A 25561-nucleotide genomic window follows, 5' to 3' on the forward strand; every position below is an offset into this window, starting at 1 on the left:
CTTTCTGAGAGCTGTGCTTTTATTTCTTCAATATTTGATTCCGTGCTTACACCTCGTATTACACACGTGAAAGTGGCCTTAGTGTCCATTTTCTTGGGTCGTTTTGCTGGTTGTCGTTCGTTGTCAGTGTCCCATTCGGCGCTGGGTCCAAAGTCCCTTGGTGCATATATAGCGAGGAAACGTTATTTGTCTTCTATAGTTTTGAAATTTAGTCTAAGTCCGTTTGCGCTGCTGATGTTGTATGCGTTAACTGCGATATTTGCTAGCCTGTTCTTAATGAATTTTTCCAGCGTTAGAGAGTCTTGGAACTCCCTCTTAATGTTGTAAATTATCACTGGATGAATGATGGTCGCAGCTGAGCTGTAGTTATTCTGTTTTGTGGAGTTTCGTATTGACTTTGAAGGTGATTTCTCATTGGCTGGTAGCCTTTCTTCTACTACTACTTCTGCTGCTTGCTGTGTCTGTAAAACGTGTCTCTGTCCTGCACTGGTGTCCGCTCATTGGTCAGGGGGCTTTCCATGGGTGTCCTCTCATTGGTCGAGGGGCTTTCTGGGGGAGTCCTCTCATTGGTCGGTGAGCTGGGCAGTAGTGTCATTTCATTGGGCATGGAGCTGACCAATCCCGTGCTTTCCTCTGCGGCAGCTCTTCTCTGTCCCTGGCTGTCTTGGTGGTCTCTGTCGGGGGAAGTATCTTCTTCTGATGAGGGTTCGGTGTCGCTAGTGTAATCATCAGTCAGTAATGCTTCTGCGTAGTGCGTGTCGTTTTCTCTTCTATGTTTCCGTTCGTGATGTCCCACGTCGTTTTCTACTTCTTCGTCCGAGTACCAGGGTCTTGTTTGTATCTCCTGTTTCCTTGGGCGCTTCTCGCCTAGAGTCTCTAGTGTCAGGGCCGTTCACGTCAGCGTTGTTCCTAGGGGTACTTGGGGTTCGCGGCCTCCTGAGATCTGTTGTGTGGGGGAGCGCTTGCTCATTGGCAGTGGTGTCACTTGGGTTTTGTATCAGGTTCTTGCTGATATCATTTATTCTGGCCAAGGTTCTCTTATATGCTGCTGTTGGGGATAAAACTAGCTTGGCCAATCAGGAACGAGGAGACAAAGCTTTCTATCCCGTCCGCGCTCTTGAATAACTACTTTTCAAGGGTCACTTTTGCAGCGGGTGACTGGAGTGCTTTGTTTGTGCTAGCACGGAAGTTTCACAGTTGGAACCTGGAATGTTCATTTCACGAATGTTTTTGTGACAAAGTTTATATTTCCACTCGAAAGTAGCTTGATTTCGTAGCGTAAACACACACATGTTGTGGCCTTTCACACATTCACATCCGGGTGTGCCCTATTGCCTGAATTCGTCTCGCTTATATAGCAATCCTCGAAGTCGATCTAAAGGAACAAGACGTGAAAAGCAGGGAATACGAGTTTACCTCCTCGAAGAAAAAAAAGACAGCTTCTATTTATTACAAATCCGAGAGAAGTGTTTCCACAACGCCGTAAACGTTCGGGAGGTGATTCCTGACACCACGATAAGACAAAAAGTATCAAGGAACCAGGGTGCACAAAGCTTTTTTTTTTTTTTTTTTTCGGAGTTAGAGGCTGCTGAAAACATAAAAAAATGAACTTTAAAGGTCAGTAACTCCAAAACTATTGGAACTACCGTACTCGGGTCAAGACTTCACTTAGGAGCTAATATGTTCCCTATCCAAAAATCCATGTTTCAGAATCCTAAGGTACTCACGCAACAATTTTTATAAAGAGAGTTTGACTAAGTACTTAACAACTACCTCTATAAAATTATTATGGAAGTACAGCAGGCCTAGTATATTTATTTTAACCTAAATTACACCTCTTACTTTATACATTTATATAATATGAAAATATATAAAGACAGCAAAGTGAGTCTTGCAATAAGTGCTACCATTAAAAGAATGAAATATTTGTTTCACGTCCCATGTTATGCCGTGTAGACCAAAGGAAACGGTGATGATGAAAGTTCTACCATGAATTATGTAAAATGAATAATCTATATTTAAGTGCAATATTGTAATTAATCGTTTCAATCCATTTTATTACTAATTAGGTTGTTTTTATTTCGGGTAATTTTATGCTGAATACATGTAATCATTAGCTTTACCCCTCAGTTTCTTCGTAAATTTTGTTAAACTTCATGTTCTACGGGGTGGTGCAAAAAAAGTTTATTCCCTTTTCCTCCAAAATGACATTTTGATATAATTACACTTTGTGCTAAGTGATTGGTCCCATTGTTGGTTGTCTGACCTTAGCAACAGTACACTCGTTATTTTTTTGTCGACATTGCAGATTAATTGTGTTTTGGTGTGGGGAGTAAACTTCCATTTTGTGTAAGCTCATTTTTGCGCCATCCTGTAGATTTGAAGGTAGAACATTGTAGGCATATGCTCTTTTATGTATCTTACACTCTTGTGGAAATGTTGTAATAAAGAAATTGTCGTTTCTTATTTGGATGAAATAATGGTTGAACATACTGGGCCTTATGCAGAGTCGTTCTGACGCTGATTAGTGCCATACTAAAGAGTTTGACTAACGTTTTCTGGAGTATTCAGGCCTTTAGTATGACGCTAATCATACGTCGAAATGACTCTGCATAAGGCCTACTCTGTTTTATTTACTAAGCATGCAAGAGATTGTAAAATACAGTGGCGGATCTAACCCGGAGTGGGGGAGCCTAGGAGCCCTAGTTTTTTGAGTGACAAACCTATTATTAACAATTTAACCTATTATTTATATATTTTTGAAAGTTTATAGTAAACTCATGATATAACTGTCATAGTCTAAATTTTGCCCCCCCCCCCAAGTTTTCACCCTCTAGATCCGCCTCTGATAAAATATAATAGTATGTAGAATAGAACAGGTGGTGTGATGGTTGAACATCTTCTGTTTGATTTACTTAGTATGTAAGAGATTGTGAAGTATAATACATAGTATGTAGAATGGAAAGAATACATATAAAAGTCAAAAATGTAAATATACAGTTATAAACAGTATAAATATAAAATTAATAAAACATTGGTATATGAATTTAACACTGCTAGAGCCTTTTTATTTCAAATTGCCCCTGCTGACGTGTGTTTTCCCGTACCTCCCTCGAAAAAGGGACAAGTTGCCATGGCTGAGATTCTTAAGTGATTGAATACGGACAGAGTTGCCACATTGAATTATTTCACGGGCTTCGCTGGGTACTGCCTTATTAGCTATTCTAAGTAGCCTACAATCTTCACTCTCCAAGACCGAACGACTGAATGACAAATTGGTAACACAACAGAGCTCATTCTCTTCTTTCCCCAAAGCAAAAGGAAGGTTTGCCCCGTAAGAAGTCGGAGGGGGTGGGGCCGAAGTACGTTTCACATAGTTTTCGAGGGCACACTTGAAATAGGAAGGTTCTATGAGCCCTGTTCCATAACGATTTGCGTCAATGCAACGCCAAATTTGCAATAATCGGCATACCAATTTTAATGACTTTTATTTATTTTGTGTGTCGTTGCTATACGCCAAATTTTGTCAAATTGGTACTGAATGTGACCCAATCTCTTGTTTCTCAAATTTGGTGAGTCCATTCAAAATCCATTTAACTATTTGATGCACAGTTAATTCTCGATGAAATCATTTACCAATACTAGATTTGTGTGCGTTTTTAACGTCTTATTTCTCAAAGGGTTAAAGTTTTTTATTTTCTAAACTTTGGCTACAACTATCTTAAATCTACTTTTTGGACTAGATTCTTTGGTAAATTATTGTAAATCTTTAGACAGCATATTTAATATTCTTATAGTTGGACGGGTTACAGTGGTGTAAGCCACTTTGTCGAATACTTCGACACATAAACCAAATTTAGATGAGTCAATCTGTTAACAGGAAACCCGTCATTCAACTGTCAACATATGCCAGTGGAAATATTAGTAATAAAGGGAAGAGGTGCTTTGCGGTTAGTGCCTCACCAATCATATTGCAGTAGTGTTAATCACAACACTTTGTCGACACTTCCCGGGATGCATTATCTCCAGATTTGGTTATATCCATTGGCCACCTCGATCTAACTCCACCGAACTATTTCCTGTGGGATTTTCTGAAGGGGAAGTTGTACACCACGAAACCCACTACCATCAATGGACTGAAGTACAGCATGCGAAGGGAAATAGCGGTTAGTCCTGCCAAACTATGCTGAACATGAGTGATAGGGCCAAAGAATGTTCTCATCAAAAGGGGTTCCTATCTAGATGATGTAATCTTCAGACACTGAACACAGTGTAAAACTCCCGTCCTTTGGCAATATGTTCCACATAGTTGGTAATAAATGTTGTGTTCAACATGCTGCACAAATGCACTAAATGTTTCCCATCAATATGGCCCATCCTATACTGTATAATGTGGTAAATAAACCCATTTTTTTCATTGGTTGCAAAAATTGAAAAACGTTATTTTATTTTCATACACTTGCATATAGTTATTTCAGAACAAGAATTTGAACAGTAATTAAACAAATGCTAAAGTAGAAACATGATACATATAAAATAAGGGCTGGTGAGGTGCATCTATAGTGATTTTGAATAGTATAATAAAAACCAGTGTCAGCAGTGTACAGAAATTAAACATTCAGATTGATATTACTACAATAAATATGTTGTCTTTCACATATATGAAAGGTATCTATCTACCTAATTCAATGTAAATATTGAACTATAGCAAAAACTACAAGTTATGGAATTTCAATGTGGATTACTTATGGTAAAGATCCAAACTTGACAATATGCTAAATTTGAGGGAACGCACAAGCCAACATTACAAACAGTATATTGATAAACAGGTTCTTTCGTCACTGTTTCATACCTTCTCAGTACAACCTTTTTTGTCAGTTTTCGGAGGAACCTGTGTGTGTGTAGGAACTGCCCATCTATCAGTCGTTCTATCTTCCTAGATCCACCCTGACTGTGCATCATCAGAACCTGTAATAATCAGTACAAATTATGTGCATACTTGTCTGATAGAAAACGTAGTGCTCACCTTTTTACCATACACAGTGTTGTATAAATGAGCAGCATTAACAACAGCAAACATAATTCAGTGGAAACTATCTTCTTCAACACTTTACACACTTGTATTTCCAACTAGCATATGACAACTTTTGATCCGATAGATGAACCCATCTTATGTTTGTTGTAGTCAACAACTGCAAATGGTTTTGTGATCTCTTTCCCAGATTTTCTCTTGACAGTGATCATGTTACCGAAATTCCTTGTAGATGTCATGTAAACATCTCTTTTGTCCTTCCATCGGACAACTTGTACCGTAATACAGTTTCTTGTAGCATGTTAGCACTCTTGTGCTAACATAATTTCAAAATGCTGTACCTCTTCTGTTTTGTAGAGTTTGATGTTGGGTGGGTGGGTATATTACCGCGCATATGTGAGTGTTTTTTATCCGGATGATGAGGGTTTTATGTCCATTTTGCTCTTACTTTACGAACATCCATGTATCTCCTACAGCATCAAATATTATATAAGGTAGCCTCCAGGGAGAAATGCCGAAGGATCTGTCTTCCGTTTGGCATTGTTTGTTTTCCTGTGCATTTCCATTCACAGTCGTAAATAAACAAAATAGGAAAGAAGTAGACGATTCATCCGCTCTTACTCTACTCTAGCGTTTTGTAAGACTATTTAGCTAATTTTTGTAGTCGTATTTACTAATATTAACGTGGTATAAAGGTTAAATATTCGAATGTGTCTATATAGAGATTCAAACAAAGAAGACGTGTTAATTTCATGTATAAAAATACTAACAGATGAAGAAAATGTTTGTTATGCTTCTGTATGTTGATCTATATTTATTATTTCATTGTTGATGTCTTAAATATGTAATTAAACTAATGTTTCGTGATAAAAGTAGATTGTGATTTGTAATGAATATAATTATATTTGTAATTAAAAATATATTTTTCAGTAAGATTTGTCCATAGTTTTATTGTAGTGATCCTGTCTTCAACATCCACGTCAGAACTAATTAACCGTTGCTGAATGAGTAAGTGGACAACATATATTAGTAGATGAGAGTCTTGCAATTATGGCAGCCACACAGAATATGTCACTGTAGACCTGTGAGTGATACTATAAAAGGTATTAGGTTGAATTGATTCTGGGCTTAACGGCCTTTTCATCAGCGGGGCTATATGAGACAGGACCTACTGACTAATGTGGAATCCGAACCACATGAGCTTTCGCCAGGAATCGAACCCGGGTCTCCCGTGCCAATAAAATGTATTGTGGATGCACAGAGGATGTAATCTCAGACACAGAAAATGCAGATTCTAATATTGCAATAGAACAAAATATACAAATATATCAGTACAAAAACAGTCATTTATAGTAATCTTTATTGCAAATAAAGTACAACACTGCCTTCAAACAGATCATTGTAATCAGTAACGATGACCACCATCAGACTGAATTTTCAAGCCGCAACAGGGGTACCCGCTTCCAAGAGAGCTTAGCGAACAGAGGTCCATCACCTCAGATATTCAGGCAAAGCAGTTTTACTAAATTTCATAATAGAAGAAAAATTAGAAGCTTATGTGTTGTTTGTACCAGCGTAATGAACAATGAAACAGTAGAAATTAGTTCTGTAGACCAGTAATGTATGCAAGGGCCGTTTAGGGGTTAATCACCCCATGAACAAGATATGGAAAAATAAACATTTACTATACTAAGATATATAAGGATCATTTATTATAGATTGAAGTGGCAACACTGCTGTGTTTCGATTTTCATTTGCCCGGGAAACAAATTACGAATATAGTGTGTTTTGGGGCGATGTAGCGACCGTGACCATGTGTTCTTATAAGTTGGTAAGGATATTATTATTATTATTATTATTATTGAAATTGGAGAATTTAATACTGCATCTGAAATCGCAGAACACGAAATTAAAAAGCAGTATGACTTACAAGCGGTAAGATGGAGCCGTGAACTATCCAGAGTTTACGAAGGAGGCATGAAGAATGCAGGTTTATGAAGGTGGGTGCGACGTATGCAGAGTTTACAAATGGGAGCGTTAGATAAACAAGGTTGAGATCAATATAACCGGAAGTTGTAGTGGATTTCTTTCACTTCCGGTTTGAGTAGACAGTTAAGGATGGAGATCAAATGTATTCTTAAGACAATTGAAAACATGAAACTACTTTCCGCTATATATTGCCATATTTGCTCCATACTAAACAACTTTAAAACCGGAAATGGTTTATTTTTACCACTTCCGATGGATGGATCACCTCCATGAATGAGCTCGGTTCCTAATTTTTACACTCTACAACCTAGCCAAAATAGATGCTGATTCATTATTTTTTTTATTTTTTATTTATTTATTTATTTTTTTTTTTTACCCCGGAGGGACGGGCACATGGACAGACTATTTTGGTCTCCCGGACGGACAGACAGGATAAATAAACGCGTATAAAGGAGTTTCAGGAACACTTTAATAAAAGAAAAGATTGTTCAGTACATCAAATATTGCAAACACACTTCTGTTTAATAATCGATAAAACTTTACGTACAAATAATGGCTTCAGGGAGTTCTGTTTAGTTCCTTCTGCGGTCAGGGCCGGCCCTAGGCAATTTGTCGCCCCGTGTAATGGCATCATTTGTCATCCTCCCTTTCTCCAGAAATAACAAATCCTAAAAGACACGATTTGAAGCATGCTACTCCATCATGAACAACGAAGGGGAGGGAAAGCGCACTCGCTCTCACAAAGACCTAAACACTACAAATATAATATCGTTGTCTTCTTTTCTTTAGACAATAATCTACAGTATAATGTTAGTGAAAGATAAAGCTAACACATCTGCAGAGGAAAGATGGTATTTTTTTTTTTTTTTTTAAATAAGAATTCAATATCAAACTTCAATTTCAATATATCAGTTTGCAATTTCAGTGCAACTAGCTCTTTTATCTTTATTTCTTGATTTTTCATCTACATTTGTTAAAAAATTGTTTAAAAATGTTTCCACATTCAATGATAAGGAACTTGTTTGTGATAAAAATAAGACTAGTTTCCATATAAAAACTGTGATTAACCAATTAATTGGAACAGGTGTTCACTACTGTTCGAGAAATGAGTTGTTGTATTGGGCAACACTCAAGCAATTCATGCAGGGATTTGTTTGACCATTTGCTTTAGCTCTGTCCGTGCGACCTAAACATGGTTTATGAATGTAGTGTTCAAATAGAAGGTCAGCTTCGTAAATGTAACTAACATCATCATGAAGTCTGTTTCCAATAAGAAATAGCCGCCTCGTGAAAATGAACGTGTTGCACATATGGTAGAGACGGTCCCTTCTTCGTCCAAATTTCCAAATCTAAAGGAAGTGGGAATTCGCTTGCCATCTCAATATAGCTTGAAAGTTCAACAAAAAATATACGTATATTTAAAACAACTGGTCAACTAGTGATAAACATGGTGATCAGCATATTTATCATTAAGTTAATATTCATGCCAAGCTAAACAACATCCACATTACCCAACACCGGAGTTAACTGGGTTATTTTCTTTATCTTTGTTGAACTTTTGTGACCTTTGGTTGATAAAATGAGTTTTACGTTGTTCTAATATGGATATTTTATTTCATCACTCGAGTGCATGTTTAAAGCGTTTATTATACATAGCACAAAAACCGCGCCTCATTTGTTTTTGGCAGTTGTCCAATGAAGCTAGAAACCTCCTTTTTAATTTTCTTTATATAATAAGGCTTCCAAGGTTAGTTCAAAGACAATTCGCTTTAGTCGATCATCCAGTAGTTGAAAAGAGAATTTGGTTGTTAATTCTTTTGCCGCCATGAGTAGCAGCATACATATGAATGGTGAGGATGTCCCTCCAGATACGGTGAGTACCTTTAGAAAATCATTGGTTGAAAATTGTAAGGAAAAAAATACGAGCAATGTATTAGGTACTTGTGCTCGAGTACGATCACCGTCAGTTTATATATATACACACAAATTGCATACGTTGAATAGTCACGTGATGGCTTTGGAGGGGGAAGGGCAAGTGTTTTTTTTTTTTTTTTTTTTTTTTTTTCAGTGGTTAACGGAAGATTTGACTTACGAAACAATATCTGATGCTCTGGGGTTGGTAAATGTTTAGAACATGGGGGTTCTATACAGAATCGTTTTCAGTGTCTTAGACCAACGTGTTGTGATAACTTTCGAATTTCGTGACGCATCGATGGCGTTATCAACGATTTATATTGAAAAAGGCCAGCTACTTTTCCGCAGGGTTGTCCAAACACGTTAAGATAAATCAAGGAAGACCGAATAATTCTCTTACCTCCGGTACTCCTCATGTGTTTAGTTGGAGCAGTGTTCATAGATTTCCTTAAGGAAATTTCCCTCCAATGACACATTTTTTTCCCTTTTCTTACAAATTCCCCCTACTTTGTTGAGTGACGAATTCCTATGACAGAAGTTATATGATAAGATTAATTTAGCTAAATTAAAGGAAGTGCGAACCACGTGTTTCTTTTATTACTTGCTTTTTCTATTTTTTAAATTTTCCCTTCACATTTTTTAAATACATACAGGGCCGCGGTGGCTCAGTGGTAGAATGTTCACCTCTGGTGCATGTGGTCTTTGGTTCAATCGAGCTCGCGCCAAATGAGCTCTGTGTGGACAAACCGTTTACGTGGGTTTTCTCTGGATTTTCTCGTTTCCTCGCAATTTCTTCATTCCACCATTTTTGCATTCATGTCTTCTCATCACCGTTTCCATTAGCCTAGCTGGCATAACGCTGGAACGTAAAATTTAACTATTTCACTTTAAAATATAAATACATCCAACCAACAATGGCTGCAACTTATACTACTTTGAGCACACACACACATGCACATAAACTGTTGCTATTGTGTTGGTTTCTTTCTGAAGAACAAAGAAAAATTTAAGCTCTTATTTTAGTCAATCAGTGTGCGCAAGAATTTCCCTCGAATTTTCACGTTTTATCGAAAAATTCCCCTTTACTCTATATGCTAAATTTACCTACGAAATTTCCCCAGATTAGAGAAATTTTCTTCAAACTACGAACACTGGTTTGGAGACTTTGGACCAAGGATTATAAAATAGAGGATGTGTTCATACGTATCTTTATCATATAAACTCAATGAAGCCAAAAAACAACCGAGCAGTTTGAGCTAGCACGTCTGATTGGCTACTCTCGTTTCCGCCATGATTGTTAACTCGAAACATTGCAATCTTAGTGGCTCAGAGTGGGCAAAGTAGGTGTGGCGAAGCTGTGACGTATGGCTTCACGATTTTGTTGTATGGACAAATCCTCTATTTTATAACATCCTTGCTTTGGACACCTCTATGAAGCAGTGATGCCAATCAGAAACGTTATAAAATCCCATCTCGTGAGGCAAAAATTTCCATTTTGCATCTTAATTTCGCACGTTGTACTACTACTACTAGCTATTATTAATAAATCAAAATGAAACTTTGTACACCGTGTGTTACTTTTTTTTTCAATTTCTCTGTGAATTATCAATAAATTTTGATTTTCCACTATTATAAAATACTTTGTGAACAACTAATTTCCTTCATCCAGAACAAGTATATTTTCTTACGTTTTTAGAAATGCAGTTCATACCTTTGTACTAACTGAGCCAAATGATACAGAAAAGTTTGTTCAACACACATTTCATGTGGAACGTTTGAAAATTGATTGTTTCTCGTTTGATATTCTGCTACCTTTCTTTCATTCGTTCCAGGGGGGAGCGATCGGAGCGACCGCCCTCCCCAGAAGAGGAAACTTTCTTATTTTATATATATAAATAAAACCCATCCCAAAGTTTGGAGTCCTTAAAAGTAGCAGTATGACAACTCACCACCACCCCCTAGAAGTTGGTCCTGGATCCGCCCCTGATTCGTTCACAGTTTTGTTTTCTTCTTTCTTCAAATATCAGAGTACAAATGTCATTTCTTAGTACTTAAATTTTAGAAATAACGTTATCATTAAGTTACTCCTCACTAGCATGGACTTTGCTGATAACAAAGAAAATGACTTCAGACTAAAAGTTGAGAACATTGACATGTTTTTGATACCTCATTATGTCTACTTTCCACTCGTAGAGAATTTTGTTTGTGTGGATCATACATATAGTGAAAACTCCCATATACTGTATGTTTCCAATTTTGACGATAATCTCCTTTATCCTACACCAAATAATTAATATCAAAAAATCCCACAAAATGGTAGTTTTCTCATGGGTTGGCATCACTGCTGTGGAATACTAGTGGCTGACCTTTTTTAATATAGCCTAAATGGTTGATAATATCGCCAATTGGTCACGGACCGTTGTAATCAACGATTGCTACAGAATTTAGGTATTAACATGTGGGCTCTTATAGATGCTACTTTTCGATATTAATCGTTCCTATAATGGTGCTTGAGCGATAATTGTTTTTTTCTTTCTTCCCATCTGTGGGAAGTCACGTGCCTGTATCTACGTGGGTTTTAGCGGGGTTTTAAATTTTTGCTGTCACCCTAAAATTTCCATGGTAGGTTTGCAAATGAACTAATAATGTGATGAACTATGGTTGGATCGGGCTCCCCCTAACTTCTACCGCCCCCCTACATTTTTCGGCTGGCTACCGGCCTGGGGAAAAAGTACATTATAAATATATTTTTATATGAGTTAATACTTTACGTTGATCAGAACTTAAATTCCAGAATATACGGTACAGAGATATATCACACACACACAATATATATATATATCGATGGTTGAGCGCCAAAAAGGCGTAACTGCAATTTTATTAGTTTAGAGGCTTAAGTGATATGTGCCTCTCTGGCACAGAACCAAATGCTAGTAACTCAGTTATACCTTTATATCTTTTTCGAATAACGTTCCAAGGTTAGAGATTTTCATTAAGGCGTCTTGGCACAAGAAAATTCAATCCATTATACATGTCCTCATAGCATTAACACAAAATATGAAAATTCGACAGTTACGCCCTTTTGGCGCTCAACCATCGATATATATATATTACTAACAAGGAATGTTTCCCAACTGTAAAAAGGGTTTACTAAAGCTGGAAACCGGATTTAACATATTCCTTTAAGGCAAGACCGTTTGCTAAGTTACAGCTGCTAAGAGCCGTAAACAACAAAGTTATGACAAAAAGATTTGTAGATTTTGAATTCAGATTTCTGGTGTCTGTGTTTGTTTATAAATCGATATATCTTCAAATACAAGTTAGCAATGAGAAACTTTTTTTTTGACAATTATAGTCTACTTTAAACACTAACCCTCCATCTGTCTTTGATTTTTTTTTTTTTTTTTTTTTTTTTTTTGTATTCTTAACCATGAGATGAAATAACTTCAGTAAATATGAATCATCTTTGATGATTTTTATTTCAAGTTAAAATTTCCTTCATACTTTGCAAGAATATGTCTTTAAACTTTCTTTGTTTGGCTTTGTCGTTCGAAACAAAATATTATGGAAAACACAAAAGCATGGAAATCATATACGTAATATATATTGTGTAAGATAAACGCTATATCATATTTTGTTCACTGCACCATTACTTATTTTCAATATGTAATGATTAGGACTAGGATTTTTGGTGGGAAAAAGTACTCAGATTGGTAATGGAAAGGTGAAGAAAACCAACGTTTTTGGTAGAATTAAAATTATCTTAATTAATCATTATTCTACATGGCAAATACAATTTTAATACTTTTGTATTAAATACCATACGTCTAGATATTTAGTCACTTTCAACAATATGTCTAATTGAACATTTAAAAAAATGTAAATAAATATCACAATTTGACCTTCGATTTGTTGAAATTTCAAGCCATGGAAGAGTGAAATAGAGATTAATTGAATTTGACAATACATCATCTGAATGTCAGACTTTCTTCAATGCCAGGAATGTTTTATACTGCGAATATGGAAGTTTACTGTTTAGAGACAGTAAGAGAACATACTTTGTTTTCACGGCAAACTCCAGGTTTTTCACACTAGTTGGATCATCAAGTTCTTCACCACTTGAGTGCTAAGAAAGTACTATGAAACAAAGTGATTTGTTCTCTTATGGCATTGTTAACTCTAAGACAAGAGCCTACAGTTTAACTTGAAATTCGAACCATACAAATTTCCATTGTGTCTTTCGCAGCAAAGATAAAAAGACTATGACCCAAGGCCGGAAGTAGGTAATTTGCCTTCCTGTGTAATTGCATCATTTGCTGCCTCCTTTCTCCAGAAAGAACAAATCTTAAAAGCCGCCATTTTAAGTATGCTACCTCATCATGAACAACGAAGATGATGAAAAGTGCACTCGCACACAGAAAGATCTAAACACTGGAAATACAATCTCGTTGTGCGTGTTTTTTCTTTAACCAATAATCTAGTTTGTTAGTGAAAGATAAACAGGATGTCTATCGGTCACGAAAGTTATGAAAAAGTCACGAAATCAGAAAACAGTCATGAAAGCCAAGAAAAAGTCATGAAATTTAGTTTTTGGGTCACTAATCTGTACAAATATAAGATAAGTATAGACTGGAAAATTTTGTTCTATAAAACGCCAAAATTCACCACCAAAAATGTGTGTGGTCGACTTTAGACGCTAACCAAGTCGCAAGCAAAGAACGCTTCTATCACATGCATGAAAATACAGCCTAATTCGCACCGAAATTTTCTCTTCAGAATGTTGTGAAATTTTATTGTTTGGTAAAGAAAAGGTCATGAAAAGTCACGAAATTTCATTTTGGAATTATAGTAGACACCCTGATAAAGCAAACATATCTGCAGAGGAAAGATGGTTGTTCTTTTTTATAGAATTCAATATCGATCTTCAGTCTCAACATATCAGTTTGCAATTCCAGTGGAACTAGCTCTTTTATCTTTATTTCTTGATTTTCCTTCATCTGTTGAAAATTTTATTAAAAAAAAAAAAAACAACGTGTTTCCACCTTCAATGATTAGGAACTTGTTTATGACAAAGACAAGTCTAGTTTTCATATCAAAACTATGATAACTGACTAAATGGAACAGTGTTTGCTACTGTTCGAGAATTTAGTTCTTGTATTTGACAACAATCAAGTAATTAGTTCATGCTGAGATTTGCTTGACCATTTTCTCTAGCACTGTCCATGTGACTTTAAACCAATGCGACCTAAACATGATTTATGTATGTAGTATTCATGTAGGTCAGCTTAGTAAAGTTAACTACAATCATCATGAAGTCTGTTTCCAACAAGAAATATTTATTTTAAGGTGGAACACTAGGTGTTCTCGGTGCTATTCTAAACGCTGCTTGAATAGTGCGGCATTGCCAGATAGTGCCGAGTGTTTACTGATCCAGATAATAAACTGAGTAATCATGGAATTCTGTTTAGATACTTAGTGGAGAACTTAGTTTTCGAGCCTTACCGCAATTTCTCTTCTCGAACTGCAATGCTAGAATCCAGGAATTTTCTTATTGCGACTACTACAGTAAGCCTATAAATTTGGCAACAATGCATTATGGCGTTCTGCGCAAATTTCGTTTCAAAATCTATTTCCTTAAATATAAATTAATATTTAAATAAAATACGAAAAGTAACACAAAAAACGGTCAAACAATATATCTATTTCGTGATAAGATTGTTACCTTAAAATACTTTACGCATATAAATAAACATTTCATAAAACGGAGCAATTCTAGTAAGATCTAACAGCAAGTGCCATCTTGTGTGCTCATTGTAAAATGAATCAAATATATATATATATATATATATATATATATATATATATATATATATATATATATATATATATATATATATATATATATATATATATATATATATTATTTGTTACATTTTACGATATCATGAGAGACAACCAAATGAATCAGTGCCTTGTGCTGTAGCTGAAACAATACTCTATCTTATAGTACAATATTTATAATGTGTAACGTTTCATTGCGCAGTAGTTAAGGCAATGACCTAAAATATGTACTGACTTCCGGGTGGTGATCCACCTTAACCCTAACAACGAACTTAAAAAGAATGGTATACATTGCATATATACAAAGTCATTTGATATATTTGTGTATTATTTGGGGACATGCTAATAAATCAAAAATACAACCACTCATAATATAACAAAAGAAAGCCATTAGAGCAATGTATGGTCGACTTATAGACTATCCAAATAAGAGTTTATTTATGGAATCAAATATACTGCCATTCGATTTATTAATTAAAATTCAATCCTGTATGTATGTCCATAATGTTTCTTCAAATAATATACATAGTAATCTACTTTTAATAAAGAGGAAAGAGGTACATAATTATAATACTAGAAGAAAGAATGATATTGATATTGATAATGTTAATACAACAAAGTATGGTATAAATAGCGTTAAGCATAACATTACACAAACTTATAATAGTCTGCCAAAAGATATAAGGATACAAAAGCAATACATGTATTTATAAAAGAAATCAAAAAACACTTTTGGAATAAATTTCCTGAATAATCTAGTAGCCATAAAAATGATAAATGAAGACAGTGGATACTGATACATTACTACATAAAAAAAAAAAATAGCAAAGAGACATACCTAGTCCCTTAAAGTGAGCTATTGCTCGTTGGGACAACATTTTCCATCTTCTACTATCCACATGTTATACCTGTCAGTCATAGGGAAGTTGGAGGACCAGTTCCCTTTCTAATTTAGAAATATTAAGTGTGGGAAATCTGGAAGACCGATTTCCATATTAATGACGTATATTAAGTGTGAGAAATTAGGATATTATCAAAATAAATTGTAGGAAATTTTGATTTCCAATTTCCGTATAGTGTGGTATTTATGTTACTTTTCGTTTTTTTTCTTTTTTTCTTTTCCTCTTATTTTTTTAAAGGACTTGTGTTAGTAAAAATATGTTTTGATTGTAATGGTATAATATATGGAGAGCAAATGTAGATATCTTGTATAAATCTTCCAGCACTGGTCTAAATTCTGTAGCATCTCTTTTGTATAATAAATAAATAAATAAAATAATATAGTTATGATAGATTTTGCCGTCCCTCGAAACTTCCCGCCCCGTGTAAATGCGGTAAAGCCGGCCCTGCTATGACCATATAGCTACGACGTAACTCAATTTAAAAAAGTAATGTAAATATTCTTCTAGTATGTAATAGATTAAAATTCCAGTCACAATAATTCCTAATTACGAAGCAATATCTTAACTTTCTCGTGTTGTGTTGTCATAAAGTTTATCCTTTAAGTACATTATGTCATTTTTTTCACCCCGACTTACACAATTTTTGTATTCCTCTGCAAAAGACCTCGCATTTACTGATAAGAACATTACAACACATTAGCGTTGCTAAATCAAGTATAAACTTTCAGGGTAAATCACAACAGAAATGCTAAAAATGGCCACTTAACGTTAATAAATCAAAATAATAAGACATTACTTAAAGCGGATTGACCATAACCTGACCTAACCTGACCCCTCTTATCACATTGATAAAAGAGAACGTGTGCACGCAATAGAGGTTTCAAAATATCTAGACAACACTTGGCACTGTTTGAGCGACCTCAGAAAAAAAAATGTAACACAAGCTTTCTTATCAATGCAATATGATACTCTTTGCTGTAATTGATTATATTTTTTCACTGTTTCATTAGGATGTTTGGCAATTTCGCTCTGGGTTTCAAAATTACGATTAATGAAAAAATATAGTTCGTGTCATAATGTCAATTCGTTCTTTTGCTTTATGTCTACTAGTGACGCATCCACAGGGGATTAACCGAATCCGGATGCCCCCAAATTTTCGTGATTCGACTAACATTTGTAGGCTTTGTTAACAGAACTATACTTGTTTAACAGAGAAATGATTGGTGTAGCCTGAAGATTTGATTTTACACCTCATCTGTACTTTTTCTTTTCTTATAAAAACCATCTAGGTTATTATTTTTCTAAAAAATATAGGCGGCAGTAATTAGCAAATTACTTATTGTTTTTTTCGGGCGCAGAATAACACAGGTTCAATATTATATAGACTTATTGAACCTCCCCAAAATACTTTGGACCCCTCCCCGCAAACATTTCTGGGTGCGCTTGATGTCTACTAGTACAGTACAGGGTGGCCCAAAAGTAGGTATACAGTACCGTACTGCATTTGATATCATTTCTTATTGTTATCCATCAGGTAGGCTTAGTTTCTTTATTATTTGTTCTTAATGTGTTTTTACTTACATCTTAAGCTCGGAAGAGCCGAAAGCAAATAAACCCATAAACTAGAATGTTATATTTGATCAATGCAGGGGTGTATACCTACTTTTGGGCCACCCTGTATATCGAAAAATGCACGAGTGTCATCATTAGAAGTATATGTGTCACTGTTAGAAGTATGTGTCACCGTTAGAAGTATGTCTCATTATTAGAAGTGTATATGTCACTGTTAGAAGTATATGTGTCACTGTTAGAAGTATACCCTAGTAGCAGAGACAACTTGCAAACTGCTTGCTGTATGCAAGCCGACCATTTGAATTGCAAGTCAGCCAAGCTTGCATCCGGCTTGATTTGAAAACGTGCAGGCATACCGCAATCTGGATTCCAGTAACGAAGTTACATGCAGGCAATCTTGCATTCAGTGTTCCATTCAAGCTTAACGCAAGCGTTTTACTAGTCAAGTCAATAGCCAATGAACGGTCAGTAATGCTATGACGCTCTGCAAAGGGTTTAAAGCATCACTTGCAAGTACAACAAAAGGCAGATTGTATAAAAGCATGAGTTTCATGTGCAAGCATAGAAAGCCAAAAGCCAAGCACGCGCCAACTAGCCGAAAGCTTTCTTGATACTAGGGTATGTGTCACTGTTAGGAGAAAAATGAAACAATCCGCTATTTCATAGTGTATTGTTTACATATACAGTTCATAAAACGTAAACAATCTGTTACTTTTAAAACAGGATAAAAACTTTGAATTCTTATTGGCAACGAACGAAATACTTTCAGCGCATAGTTTTTCGATTTTTCGAAAAGTACGCATGAGAATTTGCTCTCAAGTACGTTATTTTGATCCGCTCGATGCAATCTATCAATATATATATATATATATATATATATATATATATATATATATATATATATATATAAAGTTTAGGTATAAGTCATAATTTTGAATTATATCTCACCAACCATACTATGTACTGTAGTCTCGTCTACTTTTAAATTTGATTTGAGTTCAACGTTCCTTTCAGCAGGAAGACTATATGAGACATGAACCTACAGATTTAACGTGGAATCTGAACCACATGAGCTCCTTCTGGGAGTCGAACCCGGCTTTCCCACATCAAAGGTTTATACGCTATCCACATAGCCACGAAGGAGCTCTGTAGTCTCGTCTACAGGATAGCCACAAAGTCCAGTTACCCCTTGACAAATGCTAATGTAAGTTTTCCCATTACCTCTTTACGTTTAGTGGTTCCATTGTTTTATTGTATGAACGATAACAGATACTTCCAGTCAGGCCCGTATCCAGGGGGGTCTAGGGGGCCGGGCCCCCCCAAAATATTCACATTAGGTTTGCAAATGAACTATAATATGATGATGAACTATAATGTGGTTGGATCCAGCCCCCATAATTTCATCCGCCCTCCCCCCCCCCTACATTTTTGGGCTGGCTACCGGCCTGCTTCCAATTACAATATTGAAGAACGTGTTATTGCAAGTTGTTGGGTGCATGAGAGAAGCCGAGACCTCACCACCTGCGATAATGTACTTTTGGGGTTCATAAAGGACATCGTTGCACAAAACCGTTAGGAAACCACTGCCGAACTGACAGAAGCTGTGAAACAAACTTTCACTCAAGTTACACTTGAAATGTTCCGCAAAATGTTGCACAGAACCTGACGGCGTATTATTCTTTGTCATGAGGCTGATCCTTTGAACATTTAAATGTTTCCTATCTTGATAAAACTTCTCGGAAGCATTGTTGTTCATGTCATTCAGTTCTTTACGTGTAGTTATTTACGTACGTTTAGTAGTGTATGTTACTTATTTTCAGGAGGAACGGGAATTTGTGGCCACCCTATAGTATAGTAATGAAAAGTTTGATGAAGTATACTTTAGTAGGAATTTCATCCCAATAGGAGCATGGTTCTCGAACAGCATCAATTTTCAAGTTCACAAAAAATCGTTTTTCTAGATTTACTCGGAAATTACGCGTGAAGATTTATATCTATTCATATAATTTTGTTGAGCGGGATGAAATGTATTGATTAGTAAATCTCTCATCTTCAATTTTAAAAAAATGTTTCATGTATTAAGTCGCTAATTCAGTCGCTAGTACTCAAATAAATAATGATAATAAAAAGTTATTCTTTATAATTTCAAGGTTACGCTACCTCACTTAAAAATCAAGGTCAGAATTTAGACACGAGGCAAATAGTAATTTTCCATGTTATACTGTTCCAGTTTCCAGTCCTGTGAAAGGAAATAGTTTTTTCCCGTATTCATCATTGCTTTAGTTTACGCACGTTAATGATGTACGTTACACGAAATTTCATGTGGCCATTCCTCTCCAATTAATAATTTTATTTTCCTGCAGAAGCGTTTGTATTATGCATTTTGAACTCTATAAGCCACTTTGACGATAGCAAGGCTATAATATAGAGCAGTGGTTCTCAACCTGGTATCTATCACGACCCCTATTTTATCACATCCTCGTGCCAGTGACCCCCTTATAATTTCTGGTTTGTAATAAGCTTGTGTGGGATTTTTAATATATCTATTGCGGAGATTTCAAGATATCCATCTATAATAGTAGAATCCATTTCTTGTATATAGTGAATACAGTAACTTTCCTAAAAGCGAATGGATTAAAACCAAAATGGAGGTCGTTTGAAAATTTTAAAACTTTATAACTCCCTCAATTTTGGGTCATATGTTAAAAAAAAATAAAGAGATTTCTAATTTTGGTTTTAAAAACTTCGACAGTTGTTAAAAAATTTATTGAGTTTTTTAGATGACTTGATGCACGTCATGAAGATTGAAACGAACATGGCCGCACTAGTGAAATCACAGTAGGTCTATGCTCAGGTATCTCATTAGCTTTTAATTTTAATTGTATTTCAATAGGCAGGTTTGTTTCATTTGTATTTTTCTTGTATTTCAAAATGCAGTTCTTGCAAGTTTCATATCACACCTCTTTCATTTAAATTAATTTTTAAACAACTCTGTACCTGCTGAAAATGTTTAGGCTAATAGATCTATTTTTTGTTCTTCTTAACAGTATGGATCAGGGGCGGATCCAGGACAGACTTCTGGGGGGGGCGGTGGGTTGTAATACTGCTACTTAGAGCTGCTTTTAAGAGCTCCAAACTCGGGGATGGGTTTTATTTATATATAAAATAAGAAAGTTTCCTCTTATGGGGGAGCGATCGCCTCCCCCCACTGGATCCGCTCCTTATATGTATAAAAATAAAAATGTGCCTATCAGAAAAAAATTCCAAATAATATTTAAAAATATCTTCCGGTGTTAGATTCTAATTATATTCATCTCTTCCGCTTATCTTTGTGACCCCCCATGAAACCCTTTCGCGACCACCAGGTTGAGAAACCCTGATATAGAGGATATGTCCATACAGCAAAATCATGGGGCCATACATCACATCTTTTGCCATGCTCACTCCGCCATGTTTGTTGGCTCATCTTATAAACAATGTCCTATAAGCTAAAGCTAAAAATTGCAATAACTGGCGCACTCTCTTGGAAATAAACCTAACATGAGACATTAGATAAAGAATATTGTTGCTTATAGACAATGTAACTACGAGTGATAAAAGCAGTTTTATTTTTGCAAAAATTTGAAGCGCATTAAAATAAGGGACACAATAAAGAATAACGCTTCTTCAGTATACCAATCTGAAATAGTTGTACTTTATTCTAGTTAGTTTTTTGTGTTATCAATTCTTTTCCGGAATTGACTTTTGTATGCAGCACAGGAGAATACTTGGCGAAAGGCAACATGATCACTGTTCCCGAAAATATGCATTATTTTTCGCAAAGCAATTACACTCAAGTTGATTCTACTTTTCTGTTTGTAAGATCTACTGTACACTAGATAAATGAGCAAATAGCAATGCCACGTGTACACCACGTGAAGGAGTTTGGTTTATATGGCGTGATATTTTTTCAATTATTATGAAAATCGGAAGTGGTAGTGGGTGGTTGTATTTTGTGTTACTGCCAATTTTAAAAAAGAAATCAGATTAAAGATGGAATATATTGTAGGGACCCTTAATTGACTGCAGAAGACCACTCCTTGCTGTTACCGTTTTCACCCTATATAATCAATGATAAAACCGGAAGTGATTTATTTCTACTACTTCCGATATGAATAGAGGGTTAAGAGAAAAGGTAGTACTTAATCTTAGAAAATTAAATCGGTTCCATAAAGCCGCTTCTCGATATCTCTTACCGGTTTTGCTCTATATACATCAATACTTAATTCAGAAGTTGTGGTAAATTTCTGCCACTTCCGGTTTTAGTAGAGGTATTAAAGATGGAAATGAAAGATATTTTTGAGACGCTTAATCGATTGCAGGAAAGCACTTTTCCCTATTATTATGTGCTCTGCATGTGTCAAGGTCATCTTCTGCTAGTAAGTTAAGTTACTTGAAACGATACAAACAAAGAAACAGTAATAACTTCATAATAATTAGCACCAGAGATGGTGTGGATCGTGGGTCAACAGGACGTGACCTACTGCGACCGACCACCCACTGTGACCCACTCAGATCCACCGACCCACTCTGCTCAGTCCATTGCAAACAGCTTGTCTACATTTTACTTTCAAGGACTCAATTTTTTCTTCCTTTTTTATTTGTTTCTATTTACTTACCTGAGATGAGTATATCTAATATGTAAGTGAATAAAGAACTTTCGGATATTGATATTTATAATTGTAATAATAATAGCACTAGGACTTATTACTTGTCTTGTCTTGTCTTGTCTTCTTCACTATTAAAAGTGTTTTAGAAAATAAGGGCACCGGGAAATAACCAGCTTGTGCCATAAATGCTCAAAAGATTATTGTTGTGAGTTGAATAATTTGTTTGTATAGTTTGTATTATTTGTAAGTAGTCTTGCAAATGGCGGAAGCCGCCATTTGCATTTTTTGGGCCGACTAACTAGTCGAATTGTCTGTAACATGTAATATTAAGTGTATATAAGTATTAATTGTTCGTAAGTTAAGTTATTCGTTAGTAGAGATAAGGTATGTAATAAAAGAACAATGAGTCAAATCCGAGTAAAAATAGAAAATGTCATAATCAGGTAAAAGATTGTCAAATTCGGGATGGAGTTCCAACGGGAAGAAGAGGGCCAGTTACCCAGTTGATCGGGGTGAAAATATTGAATAAAGTGAAAAATAAGTGATATGAATACGTGAATGTTAAATGTAATTGTGTATAAATGATTTCATGGTCTAATGTGATGAGTGTAAATGATATACGATGAAAATTTTTCACTTTAAACACTTCCTCTTCGGCAGCTCACTATTCGAGATGTTTACACTGTCACAATCACCGCGGAACTCCGACTTATTACTTGGCTTTCGATACACAGTCGAATTTAACACTTTTATTTTTTTTTCTTCTTTTTCTTCTTCTTACTTTGGCCTACTTTAGCTTGATTTGAGACTTACACAAATTTCATCCCATTTTCTACTGGAAAGTATCTGCAAGTCAATAAGGAAATAATTATATATGATAATTAAATTGAAATTCATCGTAATATGGCCCATATGACAAACAGTTTAACATTTTATATCATAAAGCTCAAATCCACTGGTATTGTAACAGAGTGGTGCTTGAGGATTGATCGTAGAAATTCAAACTCTGAATAGTGATAATTTCACAGCCTTGTTTTAGTCTAAATGTAAACTTTTTATTCAGTGGAGGAGAGGGTGTGGATCATGGGGCAGAGTTGATGACGATGGCTTTTGGTGGATCGGAGTAGGTCAGAGTGGTTTATGATGGGTGGTGGGTTAGTGGGTCGTGGGTCGTTTTCATTCACCCACGCAATCTCTCATGAGCGCTAGACCAAAAAATAACAGTAGCATTCAATTTCTACACAAATTTGCTATTAAAATGACCTAGCACATGCTATGATTTCCATTTAAGACAATTGCGTAAAAATCAAGATGACGGACATAAGTGAGAAGTGTCCTCAAACATATCCCCATTCCTATTCCTTATGCATATTATTATTTTGGTTGTATTTTGCAGCGTTTATCACTTATTAGGGTGTTTCCACACCTTTGGACCACTCTTATAATATTAGAAACAATGTTTTAAAAAGAGAGGGCATTATTTATTTACCTTATCTAGGTCTTTTGAATGGAACTGAAAATAATTCTCACAATATAGTAATTTTTACTAGGTCATTTTTTGAGGTTGTGACAAATGGAATTTTAAAAACAACTTAAAGTACGTGTGTGGATAAACTTACATCATCATCATATGTATTCTGCTATTATTGGCATGTCACTTGCTGCAATTGAGAAGCTTCCATGCGCCACGGTCTTCCGCTAACCTCTTCGTTTTCGCGTAAGATTTTTTTGTTTTGATATTGTCCATTAATTGTAGTCTTCTTCACCCTCTCCCTCTCTTTCCTGCCACCATACCCTCTAGCACGTCCTTCATGATACAGTTTCTTATCCAATATCCCAACCAATTTCTCTTCTTCTTCTTCTTCTTCTTCTTCTTCTTAATAGTAATATCTAAAATTGTTCCTTTTCCCCCACAACTTCTAACACCTTCTTATTCGTTTTCCGCTGGACCATCTACGTCAATCCATTCTTCTCCATACCCACATTTCGAAAGCTTCCAGTTGTTTTTAATCTTTTTTATATAATGTCCATGTTTCTGACCCATACAGCACAATACTGCACACGAAGCATTTTGTAGATCTTTTTTTCAACTCTTATTCAAGATCTCACTAAATAATCTTTCGTTTGTCCTAAAGACTTCTTTCACCATTCCTATTCTTGCTTTTATTTCACGTTCACACTTCATATAATCACAAATACCCAAGCAGCAAAAACTAGTCACCTGTTTTATTTGCTCCCTTCCTACTTCTATATTTGACACCGACCGCTTCCTCCCAGTCACCACGACTTTTGTCTTGCTAGCATTTCTATTACTCACTATTATACAATTATTACTAATCACAATGATAAGAGATATGTATGACAAAGACTTAAGTCTTCACGTGATAAAATACCTTCTTTCATAACCTCAAAGGAGATTTTATACCTTAAGGTGCAGACCTAGGTCCCACTCATCTATACTATTTAGTTACGTCCTTAATAATATTTAAATTAAAAATTAATGGAAACGAAGGGCGTAGGGCGATGATGAAAGATGGTGATGATGGCGAATGTTAGCGTCCTCTGATAAAGGATAAGAATCTCAATTGTAGTAGGAACAAGAAGAAATATTTATACGATTTTTAACCCAGTATGAAATTCATTTCAAGAGACTAATATTGTGGAATGCATACTAATGTGCACAATTTCCATGAACCCAATTTGATTGCCTCACTTTGGTCCGTTGCAGAGATATAAAAAGCTTTCTTTGTTTATATAACTATAATATGTAGAGAATTCTATCTATCTGGAAAAAATCGAATGAAAAAAATAGTAAGCGAATAACAAAAATGATTAATTAGTACTTTCTTTAACCTTTTATCTGTGTAAGATTTATAAATGCTTCAACCAACTCAGATACCTACGAAGGAATTTCTTTAGGTCGTTCCAAATTCAGTGTGAGGATAAATTGTATTAAAATTTGTAAAATAACTCCTAAAATTAGATGAAATGTACAGAAAAGTTTAGATTTATGGAGTTGCAGACCCCCAAGACCCACCCTCTGCGTACGTCTCTGATTCGACTTATCATTTGAAACTTCAAAAAATAAAAAATAAAAACTTAGATGCAACATATTATGGAGAAATATGATCATGTCTATCCGGCCTTAAAAATAAAAAACGAGGCACGTACGGTGACTAAATTGAAAATTTACACACATTTTTTTTTCTAATATGAAAATAGTAATTGAATGAGAGTTTGTTTTACTAGAATATACATCAAGCTCATTTGTAAATGTTTATCAAATTATGTTTGTCAATAAGACGCAGTAAAGCTTATCTCATTATGATATTGGTTTAAGAAGCAAAAACTTTTCTTCTTTTTTTGATCTTGCGGAATCCCAATCGACATGTTGCAATGCAAGCTCGAAGTGGCATCATATCATCTTTATCTTACGGATATCTATACGGATGCAGATGATGAAATTACTCATGTTCTTACGATAGACAATTGAAGGTTCTAACCTTTCGATCCTCCTAAAAAGCTAGCGAAAATTCGGATTGCGGCAGAAAAGGATCCACAGATTCAGTGGCGTAATCACGGTTCTTTTTCGTGGTTTAACCCCTTCTTCTGAGAAAATATGGAAATACAAACATTTAAAATATTAAGATATAATAATAATA

General features: G+C 35.4%; 1 protein-coding gene across 1 annotated transcript in view; it reads left to right on the forward strand.

Annotated features, from left to right (window-relative positions):
• The first annotated feature begins 8717 nt into the window (after nucleotides 1-8717).
• Nucleotides 8718-25561, forward strand: part of Hn (phenylalanine hydroxylase) — a 45558-nt gene continuing 28714 nt past the window's right edge. Inside the window, exon 1 of the mRNA XM_081727884.1 lies at nucleotides 8718-8894. Coding sequence (XP_081584010.1) covers nucleotides 8847-8894 — 48 coding nt within the window. The 5' untranslated portion in view covers nucleotides 8718-8846. The remainder of the gene's footprint in view (nucleotides 8895-25561) is intronic.

The sequence above is a fragment of the Thermobia domestica genome, chromosome 10, assembly GCF_964235325.1.
Source record: "Thermobia domestica chromosome 10, izTheDome1.hap1.1, whole genome shotgun sequence".
NCBI classification, from domain to species: domain Eukaryota; kingdom Metazoa; phylum Arthropoda; class Insecta; order Zygentoma; family Lepismatidae; genus Thermobia; species Thermobia domestica.